This window comes from Salvelinus namaycush, unplaced genomic scaffold (genome assembly GCF_016432855.1).
Source record: "Salvelinus namaycush isolate Seneca unplaced genomic scaffold, SaNama_1.0 Scaffold115, whole genome shotgun sequence".
Lineage (NCBI taxonomy): Eukaryota > Metazoa > Chordata > Actinopteri > Salmoniformes > Salmonidae > Salvelinus > Salvelinus namaycush.
The window spans coordinates 311,345-337,736 of record NW_024057842.1 but is presented as its reverse complement, the minus strand read 5'-3'; the positions used below and the strand labels follow the sequence as shown (position 1 = coordinate 337,736).

The 26,392-nt window shown below is 47.6% G+C and overlaps 1 protein-coding gene across 2 annotated transcripts in view; it reads left to right on the top strand.

Moving 5' to 3' along the window:
- The first annotated feature begins 3,311 nt into the window (after positions 1-3,311).
- The window catches only part of capn3a (calpain 3a, (p94)), a 75,984-nt gene continuing 52,903 nt past the window's right edge, over positions 3,312-26,392 (top strand). For both annotated transcript variants that reach the window (XM_038982396.1, XM_038982395.1), the window contains exons 1-7: positions 3,312-3,563; positions 7,145-7,214; positions 15,820-15,938; positions 16,241-16,374; positions 21,128-21,296; positions 24,272-24,355; positions 25,763-25,857. In XM_038982396.1, the coding sequence (XP_038838324.1) occupies positions 3,312-3,563; positions 7,145-7,214; positions 15,820-15,938; positions 16,241-16,374; positions 21,128-21,296; positions 24,272-24,355; positions 25,763-25,857 (923 nt within the window). The remainder of the gene's footprint in view (positions 3,564-7,144; positions 7,215-15,819; positions 15,939-16,240; positions 16,375-21,127; positions 21,297-24,271; positions 24,356-25,762; positions 25,858-26,392) is intronic.

The window sequence follows — 26,392 nt, the reverse complement described above, 5'->3', positions numbered from 1 at the left end:
TGATTGGGAACCATACCAGGCCAACATAGATATAAAATTCACCTAGATAACCCACCCTTTATCACACCCCGACCATACCAACATAGAGAATAAACAGCTCTCTATGGTCAGGGCGTGACACCATAAGGTTCTATCTATCTGTGATTGCACCTGTTAGGATTTGTGTTTATTGCACTATAACCCAATGCTATATCACATGTGATATAATATTAGCAACTGTTAGCCTGGGCGCCTGGGTGTCTGTGTGTGTGTGTGTGCTGGAAGTAACAGTTAGCCCCAGATAAGTGTGCTGGGAAGCTGTGGTTAGCCTTGAGCGAGAACAGTGTGCTTTGTATGCAGGTGCAAATAACTCAGACAATGTTGCAGAGCTGTCTGACCTCAGCCTCTGGGGTGAGGGAGCGTAATCTACACAGCAACAGCGCCGGGACACCAAAGAGCGCAAAGAGGCTGGGACTAGCCTGAGCGCCGGCGATAGGCTGAGCAAAGTTTAAACCACGCTCAGCCTCTACTGTGATAGGCCAACAGACGGGTTGGAACTACGTCTGTCACAGTATAAGAACAGCTGTTTACTTGCATCCTGCCAGTTCCCTGTTCTACCCTGCGGGGTGGTACAGTGAACCCGTATATACGAAAATTGCATTTACCGTTTATCGCTTGAGTTTAATAAAAAAATACTTAAAGTATATTCGGTGACTCTGAATCACATTTTGTCCTGATACCAGATTTGAATTGACGCAAATCCCTTCACCCTACTAATAAAACTAATTTACAAAATGTCTCAGGATTTTGATAGTCTGTTACATTAGGTACCTTTTTAAGGTGACGTTCTTTAATGTGTTATGAAAGAAGAATTCACTACAATTTTTCTTTCCTGAAATCTGGGATGTGAATATCTCAGAACTCTGCTTTGCACATGTAGAACCTAAGGTGTATATCATTAGATGTGTCCCCTTTGATTAAAACGTACCTGACTGATTAAAGAGGTGTTGGAGTTCCCCTCACAGCACCTGCTAGTTTACCTCAGAGAGAGAGAGAGCTCGGCCTGCTAGTTTACCTCAGAGAGAGAGAGCTCGGCCTGCTAGTTTACCTCAGAGAGAGAGAGAGCTCGGCCTGCTAGTTTACCTCAGAGAGAGAGAGCTCGGCCTGCTAGTTTACCTCAGAGAGAGAGAGCTCGGCCTGCTAGTTTACCTCAGAGAGAGAGAGCTCGGCCTGCTAGTTTACCTCAGAGAGAGAGAGCTCGGCCTGCTAGTTTACCTCAGAGAGAGAGAGAGCTCGGCCTGCTAGTTTACCTCAGAGAGAGAGAGAGCTCGGCCTGCTAGTTTACCTCAGAGAGAGAGAGAGCTCGGCCTGCTAGTTTACCTCAGAGAGAGAGAGCTCGGCCTGCTAGTTTACCTCAGAGAGAGAGAGAGCTCGGCCTGCTAGTTTACCTCAGAGAGAGAGAGAGCTCGGCCTGCTAGTTTACCTCAGAGAGAGAGAGCTCGGCCTGCTAGTTTACCTCAGAGAGAGAGAGAGCTCGGCCTGCTAGTTTACCTCAGAGAGAGAGAGCTCGGCCTGCTAGTTTACCTCAGAGAGAGAGAGCTCGGCCTGCTAGTTTACCTCAGAGAGAGAGAGCTCGGCCTGCTAGTTTACCTCAGAGAGAGAGAGCTCGGCCTGCTAGTTTACCTCAGAGAGAGAGAGCTCGGCCTGCTAGTTTACCTCAGAGAGAGAGAGCTCGGCCTGCTAGTTTACCTCAGAGAGAGAGAGAGCTCGGCCTGCTAGTTTACCTCAGAGAGAGAGAGAGCTCGGCCTGCTAGTTTACCTCAGAGAGAGAGAGAGCTCGGCCTGCTAGTTTACCTCAGAGAGAGAGAGAGCTCGGCCTGCTAGTTTACCTCAGAGAGAGAGAGCTCGGCCTGCTAGTTTACCTCAGAGAGAGAGAGAGCTCGGCCTGCTAGTTTACCTCAGAGAGAGAGAGAGCTCGGCCTGCTAGTTTACCTCAGAGAGAGAGAGCTCGGCCTGCTAGTTTACCTCAGAGAGAGAGAGAGCTCGGCCTGCTAGTTTACCTCAGAAAGAGAGAGAGCTCGGCCTGCTAGTTTACCTCAGAGAGAGAGAGAGAGCTCGGCCTGCTAGTTTACCTCAGAGAGAGAGAGCTCGGCCTGCTGCTGCCATGGAGTTGTGCTGAGACCGCTGTATACTGAGCTCCATGGAGAGAATGGAATAGGGCGCTAAATGGACTGAATGCCTTCTGCAGAGGCAGGACCATCTACTGACAACTGTTTACACGGGGTGGTGGCGCGGCCCGGCACACCAACCCCCCTTTGTGTGGTCACACAATAACGCCACTGAAATGACCACTGCTAAGGAACGTTGGGGGGCATTGTTCGGGGACCAATAGGAATGCAACAAATAGACAACCTTTTTTGTGTGTGTGAGAGCGTGAGTGTGTGTGTGCGTGCGTGCGTGCGTGTGTGCGTCAGTGTGTGTGTTGTTTGTGTGTCTGCGTGTGTCAGTGTGTGTGTGTGTCAGTGTGTGTGTGTGTGCGTCAGTGTGTGTGTTGTTTGTGTGTCTGCGTGTGTCAGTGTGTGTGTGCGTGCGTGCGTGCGTGTGTGTGTGCGTCAGTGTGTGTGTGTTGTTTGTGTGTCTGCGTGTGTCAGTGTGTGTGTGTGTCAATGTGTGTGTGTGTGCGTCAGTGTGTGTGTTGTTTGTGTGTCTGCGTGTGTCAGTGTGTGTGTGTTGTCAGTGTGTGTGTGTGTGCGTCAGTGTGTGTGTTGTTTGTGTGTCTGCGTGTGTCAGTGTGTGTGTGCGTCAGTGTGTGTGTTGTTTGTGTGTCTGCGTGTGTCAGTGTGTGTGTGCGTCAGTGTGTGTGTTGTTTGTGTGTCTGCGTGTGTCAGTGTGTGTGTGTGTCAGTGTGTGTGTGTGTGCGTCAGTGTGTGTGTTGTTTGTGTGTCTGCGTGTGTCAGTGTGTGTGTGCGTCAGTGTGTGTGTTGTTTGTGTGTCTGCGTGTGTCAGTGTGTGTGTGTGTCAGTGTGTGTGTGTGTGTGCGTCAGTGTGTGTGTTGTTTGTGTGTCTGCGTGTGTCAGTGTGTGTGTGCGTCAGTGTGTGTGTTGTTTGTGTGTCTGCGTGTGTCAGTGTGTGTGTGCGTCAGTGTGTGTGTTAATTCAGGTGAATGTGAAAGCATGTGGAGTCTTTTTCGCCCAGGCATGCCTTTAGAGTCTACTCTATGACCAAGAGGGAGGGGGACGTCATACAACGACACAGCCAATCATAGGTTAGCTTTTTAGGCTTGTAAGACTTTAGTGGAAGTGGCAAAAGCCAGCAGTAAAAAAAAATCCAGAATGCCCTTTACACCGTCCGGCTTCTTCTGTGACCGGTTGATCCGGGAGAGAGAGAGAAGAGACGGAGAAGGATCCCTCAGCAAGCCCCTGCGCTTCAGAGGACAGGACTTTGCCACACTGAAACAAGAGTGCCTCACCAAGAAGTGCCTGTTTGAGGATGACACCTTTCCAGCCTCCGTGGAATCTCTGGGATACAAGGAGCTGGGACACAAGTCCAACAAGGTCAAGAACATTGTCTGGAAGAGACCCAAGGTAGGAGGAGAGGTGGGGAGCAGGGTGGACATACAGGAGAGGAAGATGATTCAATAAAGAGGGGGAAGGAGAGGACACGCCTGTGGGAGGTGGGATGCTATCTACAATACCGAGTCAACGACAAGGACGTTTCAGGACGCTTTGATAAGGGATTCATGATGGCAAAACAAATATTTCTCACAGATTTTGTATCATCTTATCTGGATCCTAAATGTTTAGGATTATGGGCTAGAATAACTGTTGCTATGGCTACTTGAAACATGGATGTGTCAGAATGGTTAGAAATGGTTCTGAATCATATGGTTAGAAATGGTTCTGAATCATATGGTTAAAGAATGGTTAGAAATGGTTCTGAATCATATGGTTATAGAATAGTTAGAAATGGTTCTGAATCATATGGTTATAGAATGGTTAGAAATGGTTCTCAATCATATGGCTAAAGAATGGTTAGAAATGGTTCTGAATCATATGGTTATAGAATAGTTAGAAATGGTTCTGAATCATATGGTTAAAGAATGGTTAGAAATGATTCTGAATCATATGGTTAAAGAATGGTTAGAAGTGGTTCTGAATCATATGGTTTTAGAATGGTTAGGAATGGTTCTGAATCATATGGTTATAGACTGGTTAGAAATGGTTCTGAATCATATGGTTAAAGAATGGTTAGAAATGGTTCTGAATCATATGGTTAAAGAATGGTTAGAAATGGTTCTGAATCATATGGTTAAAGAATGGTTAGAAATGGTTCTGAATCATATGGTTATAGACTGGTTAGAAATGGTTCTGAATCATATGGTTATAGAATAGTTAGAAATGGTTCTGAATCATATGGTTATAGAATGGTTAGAAATGGTTCTGAATCATATGGTTAGAAATGGTTCCGAATCATATGGCTAAAGAATGGTTAGAAATGGTTCTGAATCATATGGTTATAGAATGGTTAGAAATGGTTCTGAATCATATGGTTAAAGAATGGTTAGAAATGGTTCTGAATCATATGGTTAAAGAATGGTTAGAAATGGTTCTGAATCATATGGTTAAAGAATGGTTAGAAATGGTTCTGAATCATATGGTTATAGAATGGTTAGAAATGGTTCTGAATCATATGGTTAGAAATGGTTCTGAATCATATGGTTAGAAATGGTTCTGAATCATACGGTTATAGAATGGTTAGAAATGGTTCTGAATCATATGGCTAAAGAATGGTTAGAAATGGTTCTGAATCATATGGTTATAGAATGGTTAGAAATGGTTCTGAATCATATGGTTATAGAATGGTTAGAAATGGTTCTCAATCATATGGCTAAAGAATGGTTAGAAATGGTTCTGAATCATATGGTTATAGAATGGTTAGAAATGGTTCTGAATCATATGGTTAAAGAATGGTTAGAAATGATTCTGAATCATATGGTTAAAGAATGGTTAGAAATGGTTCTGAATCATATGGTTAAAGTAATACAGATGGAAACAGGTCCGACATCTCTGAAATGGATTGTGTAGCTTATCGCCTGGATGTGAATTTACTTTGAGGTGATTTGCATGAGGGTTACATCGGCTTTTGGTTAGAAAAAGCTAAATGTAGCATTATGTGACTTTGGTTGGTTTTAAACAAGACTAACGTATGGATTACTGCCTCCCCCCCCCATGTGTCTGTGTTTCTATGTGAGAACTGGCATAGTGTTTACCAGTACGTTCCTTCTATTGCCAAACAATGGCAGTGCTTCGTCAGCTCCGTACTGTTACAGTGTTATTCTCTGTATTGGGGGCACTATTTCACAACAGTTGAACTAGATCAGAATACATGCAAACCTAAAGTGACAGATGTACAGTTGAAGATGGAAGTTTACATTACACCTTAAACCAAATACGTTTAAACTCAGTTTTTCCACAATTCCTGACATTTAATCCTAGTAAAAAAAAAAATCCCTGTTTTAGGTCAGTTAGGATCACCACTTTTATTTTAAGAATGTGAAATGTCAGAATAATAGTAGAGAGAATGATTTATTTCAGCTTTTATTTCTTTCATCACTTTCCCAGTGGGTCAGAAGTTTACATACACTCAGTTAGTATTTGGTAGCATTGCCTTTAAATTGTTTAAACTTGGGTCAAACATTTTGGGTAGCCTTCCAGAAGCTTCCCACAATAAGTTGGGAGAATTTTGGCCCATTCCTTCTGGCAGAACTGGTGTAACTGAGTCTGGTTTGTAGGTCTCTTTGCTCGCACACGCTTTTTCAGTTCTGCCCACAAGTTTTCTATAGGATTAAGGTCAGGGCTTTGTGATGGCCACTCCAATACCTTGACTTTGTTGTCCTTAAGCCATTTGCCACAACTTTGGCAGTATGCCTGGGGTCATTGTCCATTTGGAAGACCCATTTGCGACCAAGCTTTAACTTCCTAACTGATGTCTTGAGATGTTGCTTCAATATATCAACATAATTTTCCGTCCTCATGATGCCATCTAGTTTGTGAAGTGCACCAGTCCCTCCTGCAGCAAAGCACCCCCACAACATGATGCTGCCACACCCGTGCTTCACGGTTGGGATGGTGTTCTTCAGCTTGCAAGTCTCACCCTTTTACCTCCAAACATAACGATGGTCATTATGGCCAAACAGTTCTATTTTTGTTTCATCAGACCAGAGGACATTTCTCCAAAAAGTACGACATTTGTCCCCATGTGCAGTTGCAAACCGTAGTTTGGCTTTTTTATGGCGGTTTTGGAGCAGTGGCTTCTTCCTTGCTGAGCGGCCTTTCAGGTTATGTCGATATAGGACTCGTTTTACTGTGGATATAGATACTTTCGTACCTGTTTCTTCCATCATCTTCACAAGGTCATTTGCTGTTGTTCTGGGATTGATTTTCACTTTTCGCACCAAAATACGTACATCTCTAGGAGCCAGAACGCGTCACCTTCCTGAGTGGTATGACGGCTGCGTAGTCCCATGGTGTTTATACTTGCGTACTATTGTTTGTACAGATGAACGTGGTACCTTCAGGGGTTTGGAAATTGCTCCCAAGTATGAACCAGACTTGTGGAGGTCTACACTTTTTTCTGAGCTGTTGGCTGATTTCTTTTGATTTTCCCATGATGTCAAGCAAAGAGGCACTGAGTTTGACGGTAGGCCTTGAAATACATCGACAGGTACACCTCCAATTGACTCAAATGATGTCAATTAGCCTATCAGAAGCTTCTAAAGCCATGACATCATTTTCTGGAATTTTCCAAGCTGTTTAAAGGCACAGTCAACTTAGTGTATGTAAACTTCTGACCCACTGGAATTGTGATACAGAGAATTATAAGTGAAATAATCTGTCTGAAAACAATTGTTGGAAAAAGGACTTGTGTCATGCACAAAGTAGATGTCCTAACTGACTTGCCAAAACTATAGTTTGTTAACAAGAAATTTGTGGAGTTGTTGAAAAACTAGTTTTAATGACTCCAACCTAAGTGTATGTAAACTTCTGACTTCAACTGTATCCCCCCCAGTCAGCTAATCCACGTGTCTGTGTGTTTCTGTGTGTCTTCAGTATATATCTACCCAGTCAGCTAATCCGCGTGTCTGTGTGTTTCTGTGTGTCTTCAGGAGATCTGTGAGAACCCTCAGTTCATTGTGGGCGGAGCCAGCAGGACAGACATTTGCCAGGGAGACCTTGGTAAATAATAACTACACCGCACAACGTTACCCTGACTCCAACACAACAATACCCTGACCCCAACATTACCCTGACTCCAACACAACATTACCCTGACTCCAACACAACATTACCCTGACTCCAACACAACATTACCCTGACTCCAACACAACATTATCCTGACTCCAACACAACATTACCCTGACCCCAACACTACACTACCCTGATTCCAACACAACAATACCCTGACCCCAACATTACCCTGACTCCAACACAACATTACCCTGACTCCAACACAACATTACCCTGACTCCAACACAACATTACCCTGACTCCAACACAACATTACCCTGACTCCAACACAACATTACCCTGACTCCAACATTACCCTGACTCCAACACAACATTACCCTGACTCCAACACAACATTACCCTGACTCCAACACAACATTATCCTGACTCCAACACAACATTACCCTGACCCCAACACTACACTACCCTGACTCCAACACAACAATACCCTGACCCCAACATTACCCTGACTCCAACACAACATTACCCTGACTCCAACACAACATTACCCTGACTCCAACACAACATTACCCTGACTCCAACACAACATTACCCTGACTCCAACACAACATTACCCTGACTCCAACACAACATTACCCTGACTCCAACATTACCCTGACTCCAACACAACATTACCCTGACTCCAACACAACATTACTCTGGCCCCAACATTACCCTGACTCCGACACAACATTACCCTGACTCCAACACAACAGTACCCTGACTCCAACACAACACTACCCTGACTCCAACACAACATTACCCTGACTCCAACACACCATTACCCTGACTCCAACACAACATTACCCTGACCCCAACATTACCCTGACTCCAACGCAACGTTACCCTGACTCCAACACAACATTACCCTGACTCCAACACAACGTTACCCTGACTCCAAAACAACATTACCCTGACTCCTACACAACATTACCCTGACTCCAACACAACATTACCCTGACTCCAACACAACATTATCCTGACTCCAACACAACATTACCCTGACTCCAACACAACATTACCCTGACTCCAACACAACATTACCCTGACTCCAACACAACACTACCCTGACTCCAACACAACATTACCCTGACTCCAACACAACGTTACCCTGACTCCAACACAACGTTACCCTGACTCCAACACAACACTACCCTGACTCCAACACAACGTTACCCTGACTCCAACACAACGTTACCCTGACCCCAATACAATGTTACCCTGACTCCAACACACCATTACTCTGACTCCAACACAACATTACCCTGACTCCAACACAACGTTACCCTGACTCCAACACAACATTACCCTGACTCCAACACAACATTACCCTGACTCCAACACAACATTACCCTGACTCCAACACAACAATACCCTGACCCCAACATTACCCTGACTCCAACACAACATTACCCTGACTCCAACACAACATTACCCTGACTCCAACATTACCCTGACTCCAACACACCATTACCCTGACTCCAACACAACATTACCCTGACTCCAACACAACATTACCCTGGCCCCAACATTACCCTGACTCCAACACAACATTACCCTGACTCCAACACAACACTACCCTGACTCCAACACAACATTACCCTGACTCCAACACAACATTACCCTGACTCCAACACAACATTACCCTGACCCCAACATTACCCTGACTCCAACGCAACGTTACCCTGACTCCAACACAACATTACCCTGACTCCAACACAACGTTACCCTGACTCCAAAACAACATTACCCTGACTCCAACACAACATTACCCTGACTCCAACACAACATTACCCTGACTCCAACACAACATTATCCTGACTCCAACACAACATTACCCTGACTCCAACACAACATTACCCTGACTCCAACACAACATTACCCTGACTCCAACACAACACTACCCTGACTCCAACACAACATTACCCTGACTCCAACACAACGTTACCCTGACTCCAACACAACGTTACCCTGACTCCAACACAACGTTACCCTGACTCCAACACAATGTTACCCTGACCCCAATACAATGTTACCCTGACTCCAACACACCATTACTCTGACTCCAACACAACATTACCCTGACTCCAACACAACGTTACCCTGACTCCAACACAACATTACCCTGACTCCAACACAACGTTACCCTGACTCCAACACAACGTTACCCTGACTCCAACACAACATTACCCTGACTCCAACACAACATTACCCTGACTCCAACACAACATTACCCTGACTCCAACACAACATTACCCTGACTCCAACACAACATTACCCTGACTCCAACACAACATTACCCTGACTCCAACACAACGTTACCCTGACTCCAACACAACGTTACCCTGACTCCAACACAACATTACCCTGACTCCAACACAACATTACCCTGACTCCAACACAACATTACCCTGACTCCAACACAACATTACCCTGACTCCAACACAACAATACCCTGACCCCAACACAACATTACCCTGACTCCAACACAACATTACCCTGACTCCAACACAACAATACCCTGACCCCAACACAACATTACCCTGACTCCAACACAACATTACCCTGACTCCAACACAACATTACCCTGACCCCAACACAACATTACCCTGACCCCAACACTGCACTGACCCCAACACTATACTACACTGACCCCAACACAACATTACCCTGACTCCAACACAACATTACCCTGACTCCAAAACAACGTTACCCTGACTGCAACACAACATTACCCTGACTCCAACACAACATTACCCTGACTCCAACACAACGTTACCCTGACTCCAACACTATACTACACTGACCCCAACACAACATTACCCTGACCCCAACACTACAATGACCCCAACACAACACTACTCTGACCCCAACACTACTCTGACCCCAACACAACGTTACTCTGACCCCAACACTACACTACTCTGACCCCAACACTACACTACTCTGACCCCAACACTACTCTGACCCCAACACCAATACTACTCTGACCCCAACACTACACTACTCTGACCCCAACACTACACTACTCTGACCCCAACACTACTCTGACCCCAACACCAATACTACTCTGACCCCAACACTACACTACTCTGATCCCAACACTACAATGACTCCAACACAACGTTACACTGACCCCAACATGATTGTCTCTTCTCTTGCTAGTTTGGTGTTATCTTTGGACAATTGAGTTGAGTGTTTTGAATATTTGGGGGGGGACAGGTCCCCATCATCCTCTGTTGTTGGTCCCCCTCATCCTCTGTTGTTGGTCCCCCTCATCCTCTGTTGTTGGTCCCCCTCCTCCTCTGTTGTTGGTCCCCCTCATCCTCTGTTGTTGGTCCCCCTCATCCTCTGTTGTTGGTCCCCCTCATCCTCTGTTGTTGGTCCCCCTCATCCTCTGTTGTTGGTCCCCCTCATCCTCTGTTGTTGGTCCCCCTCATCCTCTGTTGTTGGTCCCCCTCCTCCTCTGTTGTTGGTCCCCCTCATCCTCTGTTGTTGGTCCCCCTCATCCTCTGTTGTTGGTCCCCCTCATCCTCTGTTGTTGGTCCCCCTCATCCTCTGTTGTTGGTCCCCCTCATCCTCTGTTGTTGGTCCCCATCATCCTCTGTTGTTGGTCCCCCTCATCCTCTGTTGTTGGTCCCCATCATCCTCTGTTGTTGGTCCCCCTCATCCTCTGTTGTTGGTCCCCATCATCCTCTGTTGTTGGTCCTGTCCCATTATAGCCCTGGTAACCCGTTCCATTATAGCCCTGGTAACCTGTCCCTTCAAGGGAGAAAACATCTAATCTCTCCCCCTGCGAGCCTCATAACCGGCCTCTCCACCTCTCTACCAGTGGCCTCTCCACCTCTCTACCAGTGGCCTCTCCACCTCTCTACCAGTGGCCTCTCCACCTCTCTACCAGTGGCCTCTCCACCTCTCTACCAGTGGCCTCTCCACCTCTCTACCAGGGGCCTCTCCACCTCTCTACCAGTGGCCTCTCCACCTCTCTACCAGTGGCCTCTCTACCAGTGGCCTCTCCACCTCTCTACCAGTGGCCTCTCCACCTCTCTACCAGTGGCCTCTCCACCTCTCTACCAGGGGCCTCTCCACCAGGGGCATCTCCACCTCTCTACCAGGGGCCTCTCCACCAGGGGCCTCTCCACCTCTCTACCAGGGGCCTCTCCACCAGGGGCCTCTCCACCAGTGGCCTCTCTATATTGTACTGGCTCTATGGAAGGGGATTCCAGCTAGCAGCACTTCTCATTGTTGAGCTGTTCGTCCATCCAGGGGAACAAAGATCCATGCAGGCTGGGACCAAAATATTCTAAATGCTCAAAACTGACATTGTTCAACAGTTAACTCCCTGACTGGGCACATCCTCCACACCGGGGTGGAGAGACAACCAGAAAACACTGAGAGACACACTGAGGGACAACCAGAAAACACTGAGATACACATGGAGGGACAACCAGAAAACACTGAGAGACACACTGAGGGACAAACAGAAAACACTGAGGGACAACCAGAAAACACTGAGAGACAACCAGAAAACACTGAGGGACAAACAGAAAACACTGAGAGACAACCAGAAAACACTGAGAGACAACCAGAAAACACTGAGGGACAAACAGAAAACACTGAGGGACAACCAGAAAACACTGAGAGACACACTGAGGGACAACCAGAAAACACAGAGAGACAACCAGAAAACACTGAGAGACACACTGAGGGACAACCAGAAAACACTGAGAGACAACCAGAAAACACTGAGATACAACCAGAAAACACTGAGAGACAACAAGAAAACACAGAGAGACAACCAGAAAACACTGAGAGACAACCAGAAAACACTGAGGGACAACCAGAAAACACTGAGAGACAACCAGAAAACACTGAGGGACAACCAGAAAACACAGAGAGACAACCAGAAAACACTGAGAGACAACCAGAAAACACTGAGGGACAACCAGAAAACACTGAGAGACAACCAGAAAACACTGAGGGACAACCAGAAAACACAGAGAGACAACCAGAAAACACTGAGAGACACACTGAGGGACAACCAGAAAACACTGAGAGAAACACTGAGAGACAACCAGAAAACACTGAGAGACAACCAGAAAACACTGAGAGACAACCAGAAAACACTGAGAGACAACCAGAAAACACTGAGGGACAAACAGAAAACACTGAGAGACACACTGAGGGACAACCAGAAAACACTGAGAGACAACCAGAAAACACTAAGAGACAACCAGAAAACACTGAGAGACACACTGAGAGACAACCAGAAAACACTGAGAGACACACTGAGGGACAACCAGAAAACACTGAGAGACAACCAGAAAACACTGAGAGACAACCAGAAAACACTGAGGGACAAACAGAAAACACTGAGGGACAACCAGAAAACACTGAGAGACACACTGAGGGACAACCAGAAAACACAGAGAGACAACCAGAAAACACTGAGAGACACACTGAGGGACAACCAGAAAACACTGAGGGACAAACAGAAAACACTGAGGGACAACCAGAAAACACTGAGAGACACACTGAGAGACAACCAGAAAACACTGAGGGACAACCAGAAAACACTGAGAGACAACCAGAAAACACTAAGAGACAACCAGAAAACACTGAGAGACAACCAGAAAACACTGAGGGACAACCAGAAAACACTGAGAGACAACCAGAAAACACTGAGAGACAACCAGAAAACACTGAGGGACACGCAGAAAACACTGAGAGACAACCAGAAAACACTGAGAGACAACCAGAAAACACTGAGGGACAACCAGAAAACACTGAGGGACAACCAGAAAACACTAAGAGACAAACAGAAAACACTGAGAGACAACCAGAAAACACTGAGAGACAACCAGAAAACACTGAGAGACAACCAGAAAACACTGAGAGACAAACAGAAAACACTGAGAGACAACCAGAAAACACTGAGAGACAACCAGAAAACACTGAGAGACAAACAGAAAACACTGAGAGACAACCAGAAAACACTGAGAGACAACCAGAAAACACTGAGAGACAAACAGAAAACACTGAGAGACAACCAGAAAACACTGAGGGACAACCAGAAAACACTGAGAGACACACTGAGGGACAACCAGAAAACACTGAGAGAAACACTGAGAGACAACCAGAAAACACTGAGAGACAACCAGAAAACACTGAGAGACACACTGAGGGACAACCAGAAAACACTGAGAGACACACTGAGAGACAACCAGAAAACACTGAGAGACAACCAGAAAACACTGAGAGACAACCAGAAAACACTGAGAGACAACCAGAAAACACTGAGAGACAACCAGAAAACACTGAGGGACAACCAGAAAACACTGAGAGACAACCAGAAAACACTGAGAGACAACCAGAAAACACTGAGAGACAACCAGAAACCACTGAGGGACAACCAGAAAACACTGAGAGACAACCAGAAAACACTGAGAGACAACCAGAAAACACTGAGAGACAACCAGAAAACACTGAGGGACAACCAGAAAACACTGAGAGACACACTGAGGGACAACCAGAAAACACTGAGAGACACACTGAGGGACACGCAGAAAACACTGAGAGACACACTGAGGAACAACCAGAAAACACTGAGAGACAACCAGAAAACACTGAGGGACACGCAGAAAACACTGAGGGACAACCAGAAAACACTGAGAGACAACCAGAAAACACTGAGAGACAACCAGAAAACACTGAGAGACAACCAGAAAACACTGAGGGACACGCAGAAAACACTGAGAGACAACCAGAAAACACTGAGAGACAACCAGAAAACACTGAGAGACACGCAGAAAACACTGAGGGACAACCAGAAAACACTGAGAGACACACTGAGGAACAACCAGAAAACACTGAGAGACAACCAGAAAACACTGAGAGACAACCAGAAAACACTGAGGGACAACCAGAAAACACTGAGAGACAACCAGAAAACACTGAGGGACACGCAGAAAACACTGAGGGACAACCAGAAAACACTGAGAGACAACCAGAAAACACTGAGAGACAACCAGAAAACACTGAGAGACAACCAGAAAACACTGAGAGACAACCAGAAAACACTGAGGGACAACCAGAAAACACTGAGAGACAACCAGAAAACACTGAGAGACAACCAGAAAACACTGAGAGACAACCAGAAAACACTGAGGGACAACCAGAAAACACTGAGAGACAAACAGAAAACACTGAGAGACAAACAGAAAACACTGAGGTCAGGAGGGAGACTTTTCCTCAACAACACAAAGATATCAGAGGAAATATTGCATTAGTATTATTCAGATATCAAGTCACATCTGGAGACAACCAATGGGATGATGGCCACTGACAACCAATGGGATGATGGCCACTACTCAATAATCAAACAATAAGGGAAACTCCAATTAACTCCAATCAATTGTAATGGCTTCAGAGAACAATGATTTGACATATTGGGTACATTTTACCAGAATCATTGACTGTGTTCATTGACTGTAATCATTGACTGTGTTCATTGTGTGTAAGTGTGTGATGATGATGATGTGTGTGTATTTTGTCGTGTGTGTATTTTGTTGTGTGTGTGTGTAGGTGACTGCTGGCTGAACATATTGTATCGGTATTTTTAGATTCACATCACAGTGTCGTTGTTATACAAATGCACAACTATGTCATAGGTGTGTGTCTCTCACTGCGTGTTTCCTAGGTGACTGCTGGCTGCTAGCTGCTATCGCCTGTCTGACTGTGTGTTTCCTAGGTGACTGCTGGCTGCTATAGCCTGTCTGACTGTGTGTTTCCTAGGTGACTGCTGGCTGCTAGCTGCTATCGCCTGTCTGACTGTGTGTTTCCTAGGTGACTGCTGGCTGCTAGCTGCTATCGCCTGTCTGACTGTGTGTTTCCTAGGTGACTGCTGGCTGCTATAGCCTGTCTGACTGTGTGTTTCCTAGGTGACTGCTGGCTGCTAGCTGCTATCGCCTGTCTGACTGTGTGTTTCCTAGGTGACTGCTGGCTGCTATAGCCTGTCTGACTGTGTGTTTCCTAGGTGACTGCTGGCTGCTATAGCCTGTCTGACTGTGTGTTTCCTAGGTGACTGCTGGCTGCTAGCTGCTATCGCCTGTCTGACTGTGTGTTTCCTAGGTGACTGCTGGCTGCTAGCTGCTATCGCCTGTCTGACTGTGTGTTTCCTAGGTGACTGCTGGCTGCTAGCTGCTATAGCCTGTCTGACTGTGTGTTTCCTAGGTGACTGCTGGCTGCTAGCTGCTATCGCCTGTCTGACTGTGTGTTTCCTAGGTGACTGCTGGCTGCTATCGCCTGTCTGACTGTGTGTTTCCTAGGTGACTGCTGGCTGCTAGCTGCTATCGCCTGTCTGACTGTGTGTTTCCTAGGTGACTGCTGGCTGCTATAGCCTGTCTGACTGTGTGTTTCCTAGGTGACTGCTGGCTGCTATCGCCTGTCTGACTGTGTGTTTCCTAGGTGACTGCTGGCTGCTATAGCCTGTCTGACTGTGTGTTTCCTAGGTGACTGCTGGCTGCTATAGCCTGTCTGACTGTGTGTTTCCTAGGTGACTGCTGGCTGCTAGCTGCTATCGCCTGTCTGACTCTGAACGAAAAGCTTCTCTACCGGGTCGTTCCTCAGGAACAGAGCTTCTCCGAGGGATATGGAGGAATCTTCCACTTCCAGGTCAGAACCCACCAATCAAAACAACCCTCATTATTAGATAACTATAAACAATAACACATTTTACATAGACTGTCTATTTCTATGTTGTATTGTTATCAGGGAAGGGCTCATTCCATTTCAAGTCAGTGAGTTCAGAGAAGTAACTGAATTTGAAATTGTCCTCAATGAATTTCCTCAAAAGTGAGATAGGAATTCAGGGTTTACTTGACTGAATTGAACTGAAATCCGACCCCCCGACCCCTGATTGCAATACATTATCAACTCCTGTCAAACGTCTTCAACCGTGTCTTTTCCTGCCCCAGTTCTGGCGCTATGGCGACTGGGTTGACGTCGTCATTGACGACCGCATCCCCACCTTCAACAACCAGCTGGTGTTCACCAAGTCTGCTGAGAGGAACGAGTTCTGGAGCGCCCTGCTGGAGAAGGCCTACGCCAAGTACGTACCCCTAACTCTATGCCAAATACGTACCCCTAACTCTACGCCAAGTACGTACCCCTAACTCTATGCCAAATACGTACCCCTAACTCTACGCCAAGTACGTACCCCTAACTCTATGCCAAATACCTACCCCTAACTCTATGCCAAATACCTACCCCTAACTCTACGCCAAATACGTACCCCTAACTCTACGCCAAATACCTACCCCTAACTCTATGCCAAATACCTACCCCTAACTCTACGCCAAGTACGTACCCCTAACTCTACGCCAAAGACCTACCCCTAACTCTACGCCAAATACGTACCCCTAACTCTACGCCAAATACCTACCCCTAACTCTACGCCAAGTACGTACCCCTAACTCTATGCCAAATACGTACCCCTAACTCTATGCCAAATACGTACCCCTAACTCTACGCCAAGTACGTACCCCTAACTCTATGCCAAATACGTACCCCTAACTCTACGCCAAGTACGTACCCCTAACTCTATGCCAAATACGTACCCCTAACTCTATGCCAAATACGTACCCCTAACTCTACGCCAAGTACGTACCCCTAACTCTATGCCAAATACGTACCCCTAACTCTATGCCAAATACGTACCCCTAACTCTATGCCAAGTACGTACCCCTAACTCTATGCCAAGTACCTACCCCTAACTCTATGCCAAATACGTACCCCTAACTCTATGCCAAGTACGTACCCCTAACTCTATGCCAAATACCTACCCCTAACTCTATGCCAAGTACGTACCACTAACTCTATGCCAAGTACGTACCCCTAACTCTATGCCAAGTACGTACCCCTAACTCTATGCCAAGTACGTACCCCTAATCCTACGCCAAGTCTAGATGAATAAGGGAAATTAAGTATATATACTGTAGAAGTCTAGCCTGTCCATCACCCCCAGCATAAACTGATCTCACGATGTACATCTCTTAAAGCCTGTCCATCACCCTCAGCATAAACTGATCTGACGTTGTACATCTCTTAAAGCCTGTCTGTCACCCTCAGTATAAACTGATCTGACGTTGTACATCTCTTAAAGCCTGTCCATCACCCTCAGTATAAACTGATCTGACGTTATACATCTCTTAAAGCCTGTCCATCACCCTCAGCATAAACTGATCTCACGTTGTACATCTCTTAAAGCCTGTCTATCACCCTCAGCATAAACTGATCTCACGTTGTACATCTCTTAAAGCCTGTCTGTCACCCTCAGTATAAACTGATCTGACGTTGTACATCTCTTAAAGCCTGTCTATCACTCTCAGTATAAACTGATCTGACGTTGTACATCTCTTAAAGCCTGTCCATCACTCTCAGCATAAACTGATCTGACGTTGTACATCTCTTAAAGCCTGTCCATCACCCTCAGCATAAACTGATCTGACGTTGTACATCTCTTAAAGCCTGTCCATCACCCTCAGCATAAACTGATCTGACGTTGTACATCTCTTAAAGCCTGTCCATCACCCTCAGCATAAACTGATCTGACGTTGTACATCTCTTAAAGCCTGTCCATCACCCTCAGCATAAACTGATCTGACGTTGTACATCTCTTAAAGCCTGTCCATCACCCTCAGTATAAACTGATCTGACGTTGTACATCTCTTAAAGCCTGTCTATCACCCTCAGCATAAACTGATCTCACGTTGTACATCTCTTAAAGCCTGTCTATCACCCTCAGCATAAACTGATCTGACGTTGTACATCTCTTAAAGCCTGTCCATCACCCTCAGCATAAACTGATCTAACGTTGTACATCTCTTAAACCCTGTCCATCACCCTCAGTATAAAGTGATCTGACGTTGTACATCTCTTAAAGCCTGTCCATCACCCCCAGCATAAACTGATCTGACTTTGTACATCTCTTAAAGCCTGTCCATCACCCTCAGTATAAATTGCCTTCTTCCTATCAAGTAGTGATTTTAGATGTGTTGATCCCCAAGGCTTGTTGTTAGGGAAGATTCTACAGGTTTTAGTAGGCATAACTGACTCAACACAGAAGTTTACATTAGTCTGAAACAACATCTGTGAGTTCATCAAGATCAGAGCTGCTGTCCTCAACTACCTCCCACATGGTAGTCAAAACACCCCTGGAGACCAAATACCTCCCACATAGTAGTCAAAACACCCCTGGAGACTAAATACCTCCCACATAGTACAGTCAAAACACCCCTGGAGACCAAATACCTCCCGCATAGTACAGTCAAAACACCCCTGGGCACCAAATACCTCCCACATAGTACAGTCAAAACACCCCTGGAGACCAAATACCTCCCACATAGTACAGTCAAAACACCCCTGGAGACCAAATACCTCCCACATAGTACAGTCAAAACACCCCTGGAGACCAAATACCTCCCACATAGTACAGTCAAAACACCCTGGAGACCAAATACCTCCCACATAGTACAGTCAAAACACCCCTGGAGACCAAATACCTCCCACATAGTACAGTCAAAACACCCCTGGAGACCAAATACCTCCCACATAGTACAGTCAAAACACCCCTGGAGACCAAATACCTCCCACATAGTACAGTCAAAACACCCTGGAGACCAAATACCTCCCACATAGTACAGTCCAAACACCCCTGGAGACTAAATACCTCCCACATAGTAGTCCAAACACCCCTGGAGACCAAATACCTCCCACATAGTACAGTCCAAACACCCCTGGAGACCAAATACCTCCCACATAGTACAGTCAAAACACCACTGGAGACTAAATACCTTAATGCACTTATTGATGAAGCCAGTGACTGATGTGGTGTACTCCTCAATGCCATCGGAAGAATCCCAGAACATATTCCAGTCTGTGATAGCAAAACAGTCCTGTAGCTTAGCATCTGCTTCATCTGACCACTTCCATATTGAGCGAGTCACTGGTACTTCCTGCTTTAGTTTTGGCAGGAATCAGGAGTATAGAATTATGGTCAGATTTGCCAAATGGAGGGCGAGTTTTTTTCCCTCTTGTTGCACATTTAACATGCTGATAGAAATAAGGTAAAACTGATTTAAGTTTCCCTCCGTTAATGTCCCAGGCCACTAGGAGTGCCGCCTCTGGATGAGCGTTTTCCTGTTTGCTTATGGCCGAATACAGCTCGTTGAGTGCGGTCTTAGTGCCAGCATCGATTTGTGGTGGTAAATAGACAGTTATGAAAAATACAGATGAAAACTCTTTTGGTAAATAGTGTGGTCTACAGCTTATCATGAGATACTCTACCTCAGATGAGCAAAACCTTGAGACTTCCTTAATATTAGATTTTGTGCACCAGCTGTTGTTTACAAATAGACACAGACCTTCACTCTGTCTCCCCCCTGACCCTCTCCCCACCCCTTCACTCTGTCTCCCCCCTGACCCTCTCCCCACCCCTTCACTCTGTCTCCCCCCTGACCCTCTCCCCACTCCTTCACTCTGTCTCCCCCCTGACCCTCTCCCCACTCCTTCACTCTGTCTCCCCCCTGACCCTCTCCCCACTCCTTCACTCTGTCTCCCCCTGACCCTCTCCCCACTCCTTCACTCTGTCTCCCCCCTGACCCTCTCCCCACTCCTTCACTCTGTCTCCCCCCTGACCCTCTCCCCACTCCTTCACTCTGTCTCCCCCTGACCCTCTCCCCACTCCTTCACTCTGTCTCCCCCCTGACCCTCTCCCCACTCCTTCACTCTATCTCCGCCCTGACCCCCTCCCCACTCCTTCACTCTGTCTCCCCCCTGACCCTCTCCCCACTCCTTCACTCTGTCTCCCCCCTGACCCTCTCCCCACTCCTTCACTCTGTCTCCCCCCTGACCCTCTCCCCACTCCTTCACTCTGTCTCCCCCCTGACCCTCTCCCCACTCCTTCACTCTGTCTCCCCCCTGACCCTCTCCCCACTCCTTCACTCTGTCTCCCCCCTGACCCTCTCCCCACTCCTTCACTCTGTCTCCCCCCTGACCCTCTCCCCACTCCTTCACTCTGTCTCCCCCCTGACCCCCTCCCTACTCCTTCACTCTGTCTCCCCCCTGACCCTCTCCCCACTCCTTCACTCTGTCTCCCCCCTGAACCTCTCCCCACCCCTTCACTCTGTCTCCCCCTGACCCTCTCCCCACCCCTTCACTCTGTCTCCCCCTGACCCTCTCCCCACTCCTTCACTCTGTCTCCCCCCTGACCCTCTCCCCACTCCTTCACTCTGTCTCCCCCTGACCCTCTCCCCACTCCTTCACTCTGTCTCTCCCCACCCCTTCACTCTGTCTCCCCCCTGACCCTCTCCCCACTCCTTCACTCTGTCTCCCCACTCCTTCACTCTGTCTCCCCCCTGACCCTCTCCCCACTCCTTCACTCTGTCTCTCCCCACTCCTTCACTCTGTCTCCCCCCTGACCCCCTCCCCACTCCTTCACTCTGTCTCCCCCCTGACCCTCTCCCCACTCCTTCACTCTGTCTCCCCCCTGACCCTCTCCCCACTCCTTCACTCTGTCTCCCCCCTGACCCCCTCCCCACTCCTTCACTCTGTCTCCCCCCTGACCCTCTCCCCACCCCTTCACTCTGTCTCCCCCTGACCCTCTCCCCACTCCTTCACTCTGTCTCCCCCCTGACCCTCTCCCCACTCCTTCACTCTGTCTCCCCCCTGACCCTCTCCCCACCCTCTGACCAACCCCTAACCCTCACCCTGTCTCACCCCTCCCATCCCCCAGGCTTCACGGTTCCTATGAGGCCCTGAAGGGCGGTAACACCACGACCCTAACCCTCACTCCCCCTCCCCAGGCTTCACGGTTCCTATGAGGCCCTGAAGGGCGGTAACACCACGGAGGCCATGGAAGACTTCACCGGGGGCGTGACAGAATTCTATGAGATGAAGGAGGCGCCCAAGGAGCTGTACAAGATCATGAAGAAGGCCCTGGAGAGAGGCTCCCTGATGGGCTGCTCTATCGACGTGAGTCTCTGACCTTAGTAGCGAGAGAGGCTCCCTGATGGGCTGCTCTATCGACGTGAGTCTCTGACCTTAGTAGCGAGAGAGGCTCCCTGATGGGCTGCTCTATCGACGTGAGTCTCTGACCTTAGGAGCGTGAGAGGCTCCCTAACGGGCTGCTCTATCGACGTGGGTCTCTGACCTTAGTAGCGTGACCCCCGACCTCCAACAGGTCTCATGAACCCGAAATGGAAGAGCCTCCCGTCGATAGAGCAGCCCGTCAGGGAGCCTCGCTCTTTAGTTATGATTCTGACCAGACCTAGAAGCCATTTCAGTCAAAACGCTCAGCTATGTGGCCTGTCTGTGGAGGTCTTGCCCGCAGTTAGTGCCGCCACCCTCAGTGCACACATGTACCGTGTCGGTGTGGGTACATATCCATACATGTACCGTGTCGGTGTGGGTACATATCCACATATGTACTGTGTCGGTGTGGGTACAAATACATCCCATTGACGGTTTCACACAATATCTTCTCCTGTGTTTCCTGCTCCCTCTGCTCACTGTCCTATCCTGTGTTTCCTGCCCCCCCTCTACTCACTGTCCTATCCTGTGTTTCCTGCCCCCCCCCCTCTACTCACTGTCCTATCCTGTGTTTCCTGCCCCCCCTACTCACTGTCCTATCCTGTCTTTCCTGCCCCCCCCCCTCTACTCACTGTTCTATCCTGTCTTTCCTGCCCCCTCTACTCACTGTCCTATCCTGTCTTTCCTGCCTCCCCTCTACTCACTGTCCTATCCTGTCTTTCCTACCCCCCCCCCCCTCTACTCACTGTCCTATCCTGTGTTTCCTACCCCCCCTCTACTCACTGTCCTATCCTGTCTTTCCTGCCCCCCCCCCTCTACTCACTGTTCTATCCTGTCTTTCCTGCCCCCCTCTACTCACTGTCCTATCCTGTCCTTCCTGCCCCCCCCCCTCTACTCACTGTCCTATCCTGTCTTTCCTGCCCCCCCCCCCCCCCTCTACTCACTGTCCTATCCTGTCTTTCCTGCCCCCCCCCCTCTACTCACTGTTCTATCCTGTCTTTCCTGCCCCCCCTCTACTCACTGTCCTATCCTGTCTTTCCTGCCCCCCCCCCTCTACTCACTGTCCTATCCTGTCTTTCCTGCCCCCCCCCCCTCTACTCACTGTCCTATCCTGTCTTTCCTGCCCCCCCTCTACTCACTGTCCTATCCTGTCTTTCCTGCCCCCCCCCTCTACTCACTGTTCTATCCTGTCTTTCCTACCCCCCTCTACTCACTGTCCTATCCTGTCTTTCCTACCCCCCTCTACTCACTGTCCTATCCAGTCTTTCCTGCCCCCCCCCTCTACTCACTGTCCTATCCTGTCTTTCCTGCCCCCCCCCCCCCCCCCCCCTCTACTCACTGTCCTATCCTGTCTTTCCTGCCCCCCCTCTACTCACTGTCCTATCCTGTCTTTCCTACCCCCTCTACTCACTGTCCTATCCTGTCTTTCCTACCCCCCTCTACTCACTGTCCTATCCTGTCTTTCCTGCCCCCCCCCCCCCTCTACTCACTGTCCTATCCTGTCTTTCCTGCCCCCCCCCTCTACTCACTGTTCTATCCTGTCTTTCCTACCCCCCTCTACTCACTGTCCTATCCTGTCTTTCCTACCCCCCTCTACTCACTGCCCTATCCTGTCTTTCCTGCCCCCCCCTCTACTCACTGTCCTATCCTGTCTTTCCTACCCCCTCTACTCACTGTCCTATCCTGTCTTTCCTGCCCCCCCCCCCCCCTCTACTCACTGTTCTATCCTGTCTTTCCTGCCCCCCTCTACTCACTGTCCTATCCTGTCTTTCCTGCCCCCCCCCCCCTCTACTCACTGTCCTATCCTGTCTTTCCTGCCCCCCCCTCTACTCACTGTCCTATCCTGTCTTTCCTACCCCCCCTCTACTCACTGTCCTATCCTGTCTTTCCTGCCCCCCCCCCTCTACTCACTGTCCTATCCTGTCTTTCCTGCCCCCCCCCCTCTACTCACTGTCCTATCCTGTCTTTCCTACCCCCCTCTACTCACTGTCCTATCCTGTCTTTCCTGCCCCCCCCCCTCTACTCACTGTCCTATCCTGTCTTTCCTACCCCCCTCTACTCACTGTCCTATCCTGTCTTTCCTGCCCCCCCTCTACTCACTGTCCTATCCTGTCTTTCCTACCCCCTCTACTCACTGTCCTATCCTGTCTTTCCTACCCCCCTCTACTCACTGTCCTATCCTGTCTTTCCTACCCCCTCTACTCACTGTCCTATCCTGTCTTTCCTACCCCCCTCTACTCACTGTCCTATCCTGTCTTTCCTGCCCCCCCCCCCTCTACTCACTGTCCTATCCTGTCTTTCCTACCCCCCTCTACTCACTGTCCTATCCTGTCTTTCCTGCCCCCCCTCTACTCACTGTCCTATCCTCTTTCCTACCCCCTCTACTCACTGTCCTATCCTGTCTTTCCTACCCCCCTCTACTCACTGTCCTATCCTGTCTTTCCTGCCCCCCCTCTACTCACTGTCCTATCCTGTCTTTCCTACCCCCTCTACTCACTGTCCTATCCTGTCTTTCCTACCCCCTCTACTCACTGTCCTATCCTGTCTTTCCTACCCCCCTCTACTCACTGTCCTATCCTGTCTTTCCTGCCCCCCTCTACTCACTGTCCTATCCTGTCTTTCCTACCCCCCTCTACTCACTGTCCTATCCTGTCTTTCCTACCCCCCTCTACTCACTGTCGTATCCATTAAAGCATGTAGAATTACAAGAGGATTGGAACCCCCCCCCCCCCCCCCCCCAAAAAAAAACATTTGAAAAAGAGAAGAAGCTATTCCATTGGTTTAACCAACTGTATTGAGTTCTGGAACTCATCGATGATCACGAGCAGTTTCCAAACTATCCCCTTCCATTGGTTTAACCAACTGTATCCAATCAGTTCCTCGTGTATTGTGATCCTGTCTTGTTGTTCATTCCCCAGTCCCTGGTTCCCGCTCGCTTTGAGACCCGTACTGCGACTGGCCTCGTGAAGGGCCACGCCTACTCTGTGACTGCCGTTGAAGAGGTGAGATACACCTACAGAAACATACAGATTCACTTTACGCCAAGTATCGTGAGTTATTAGATGACATTATTAGATAGACCATGAGAGACACTACATTATTAGATAGACCATGAGATACACTACATTATTAGATAGACCATGAGAGACACTACATTATTAGATAGACCATGAGATACACTACATTATTAGATAGATAGACCATGAGACACACTACATTATTAGATAGATAGACCATGAGACACACTACATTATTAGATAGATAGACCATGAGACACACTACATTATTAGATAGATAGACCATGAGACACACTACATTATTAGATAGATAGACCATGAGACACACTACATTATTAGATAGACCATGAGACACACTACATTATTAGATAGACCATGAGAGACACTACATTATTAGATAGACCATGAGATACACTACATTATTAGATAGACCATGAGAGACACTACATTATTAGATAGACCATGAGAGACACTACATTATTAGATAGACCATGAGATACACTACATTATTAGATAGACCATGAGAGACACTACATTATTAGATAGACCATGAGATACACTACATTATTAGATAGATAGACCATGAGACACACTACATTATTAGATAGATAGACCATGAGACACACTACATTATTAGATAGATAGACCATGAGACACACTACATTATTAGATAGATAGACCATGAGACACACTACATTATTAGATAGATAGATCATGAGACACACTACATTATTAGATAGATAGACCATGAGACACACTACATTATTAGATAGACCATGAGACACACTACATTATTAGATAGACCATGAGAGACACTACATTATTAGATAGACCATGAGATACACTACATTATTAGATAGACCATGAGACACACTACATTATTAGATAGACCATGAGATACACTACATTATTAGATAGATAGACCATGAGACACACTACATTATTAGATAGATAGACCATGAGACACACTACATTATTAGATAGATAGACCATGAGAGACACTAGGTAGGTAGGTAGGTAGGTAGGTAGGTAGGTAGGTAGGTAGGTAGGTAGGTAGGTACACTACATTACGGACGGGCGGACGGACGGGCGGACGGACGGACGGACGGACGGACGGACGGACGGACGGGCGGGCGGGCGGGCGGACGGACGGACGGACGGACGGACGGACAACATTATTAGATCAACCATGAGATACAGAGCTGTGGTTAGATGACTGTAGTCCTTTTGAAAGCTGACTGAATGGACCCGTGGTTGTTACCATGGTGATTGTTACATGGACTGGTGTGTGTGTGTTTCTCCTCAGTGTAAGCAGTCCCAGCACAAGGCATCTAAGGTGGTTGTTACCATGGTGATTGTTACATGGACTGGTGTGTGTGTGTTTCTCCTCAGTGTAAGCAGTCCCAGCACAAGGCATCTAAGGTGCGTCTGGTGCGCCTCAGGAACCCCTGGGGACAGGTGGAGTGGAACGGGCCCTGGAGTGACAAGTAAGACACACCTGATTGATTGGTTAATTACTTGATTAATTGGTTGACTGACTGATTGGTTGACTGAATGGTTGGTTGATTGGTTGACTGACTGATTGGTTGACTGAATGGTTGGTTGATTGGTTGATTAATTGATTGGTTAATTGGTTGATTGGTTGACTGATTGGTTGGTTGACTGAATGGTTGGTTGATTGGTTGACTGACTGACTGATTGGTTGACTGAATGGTTGGTTGATTAATTGATTGGTTGACTGACTGATTGGTTGACTGAATGGTTGGTTGATTGGTTGACTGATTGGTCAACAGTCAACAGCCTGATCAAATCTATGTGAAGGAGATGTGTCACACTGCATAAGGCAAATGGTGGTCACACCAGATACTGACTGGTTTTCTAATCCACAACCCTACCTCATTTTAAGGTATCTGTGGCCAACAGATGCATATCTGTATTCCCAGTCATGTGAAATCCATAGATTAGGGCCTAATTCATTTATTTCAATTGATATGAACTGTAACTCAGTGAAATTGTTACATG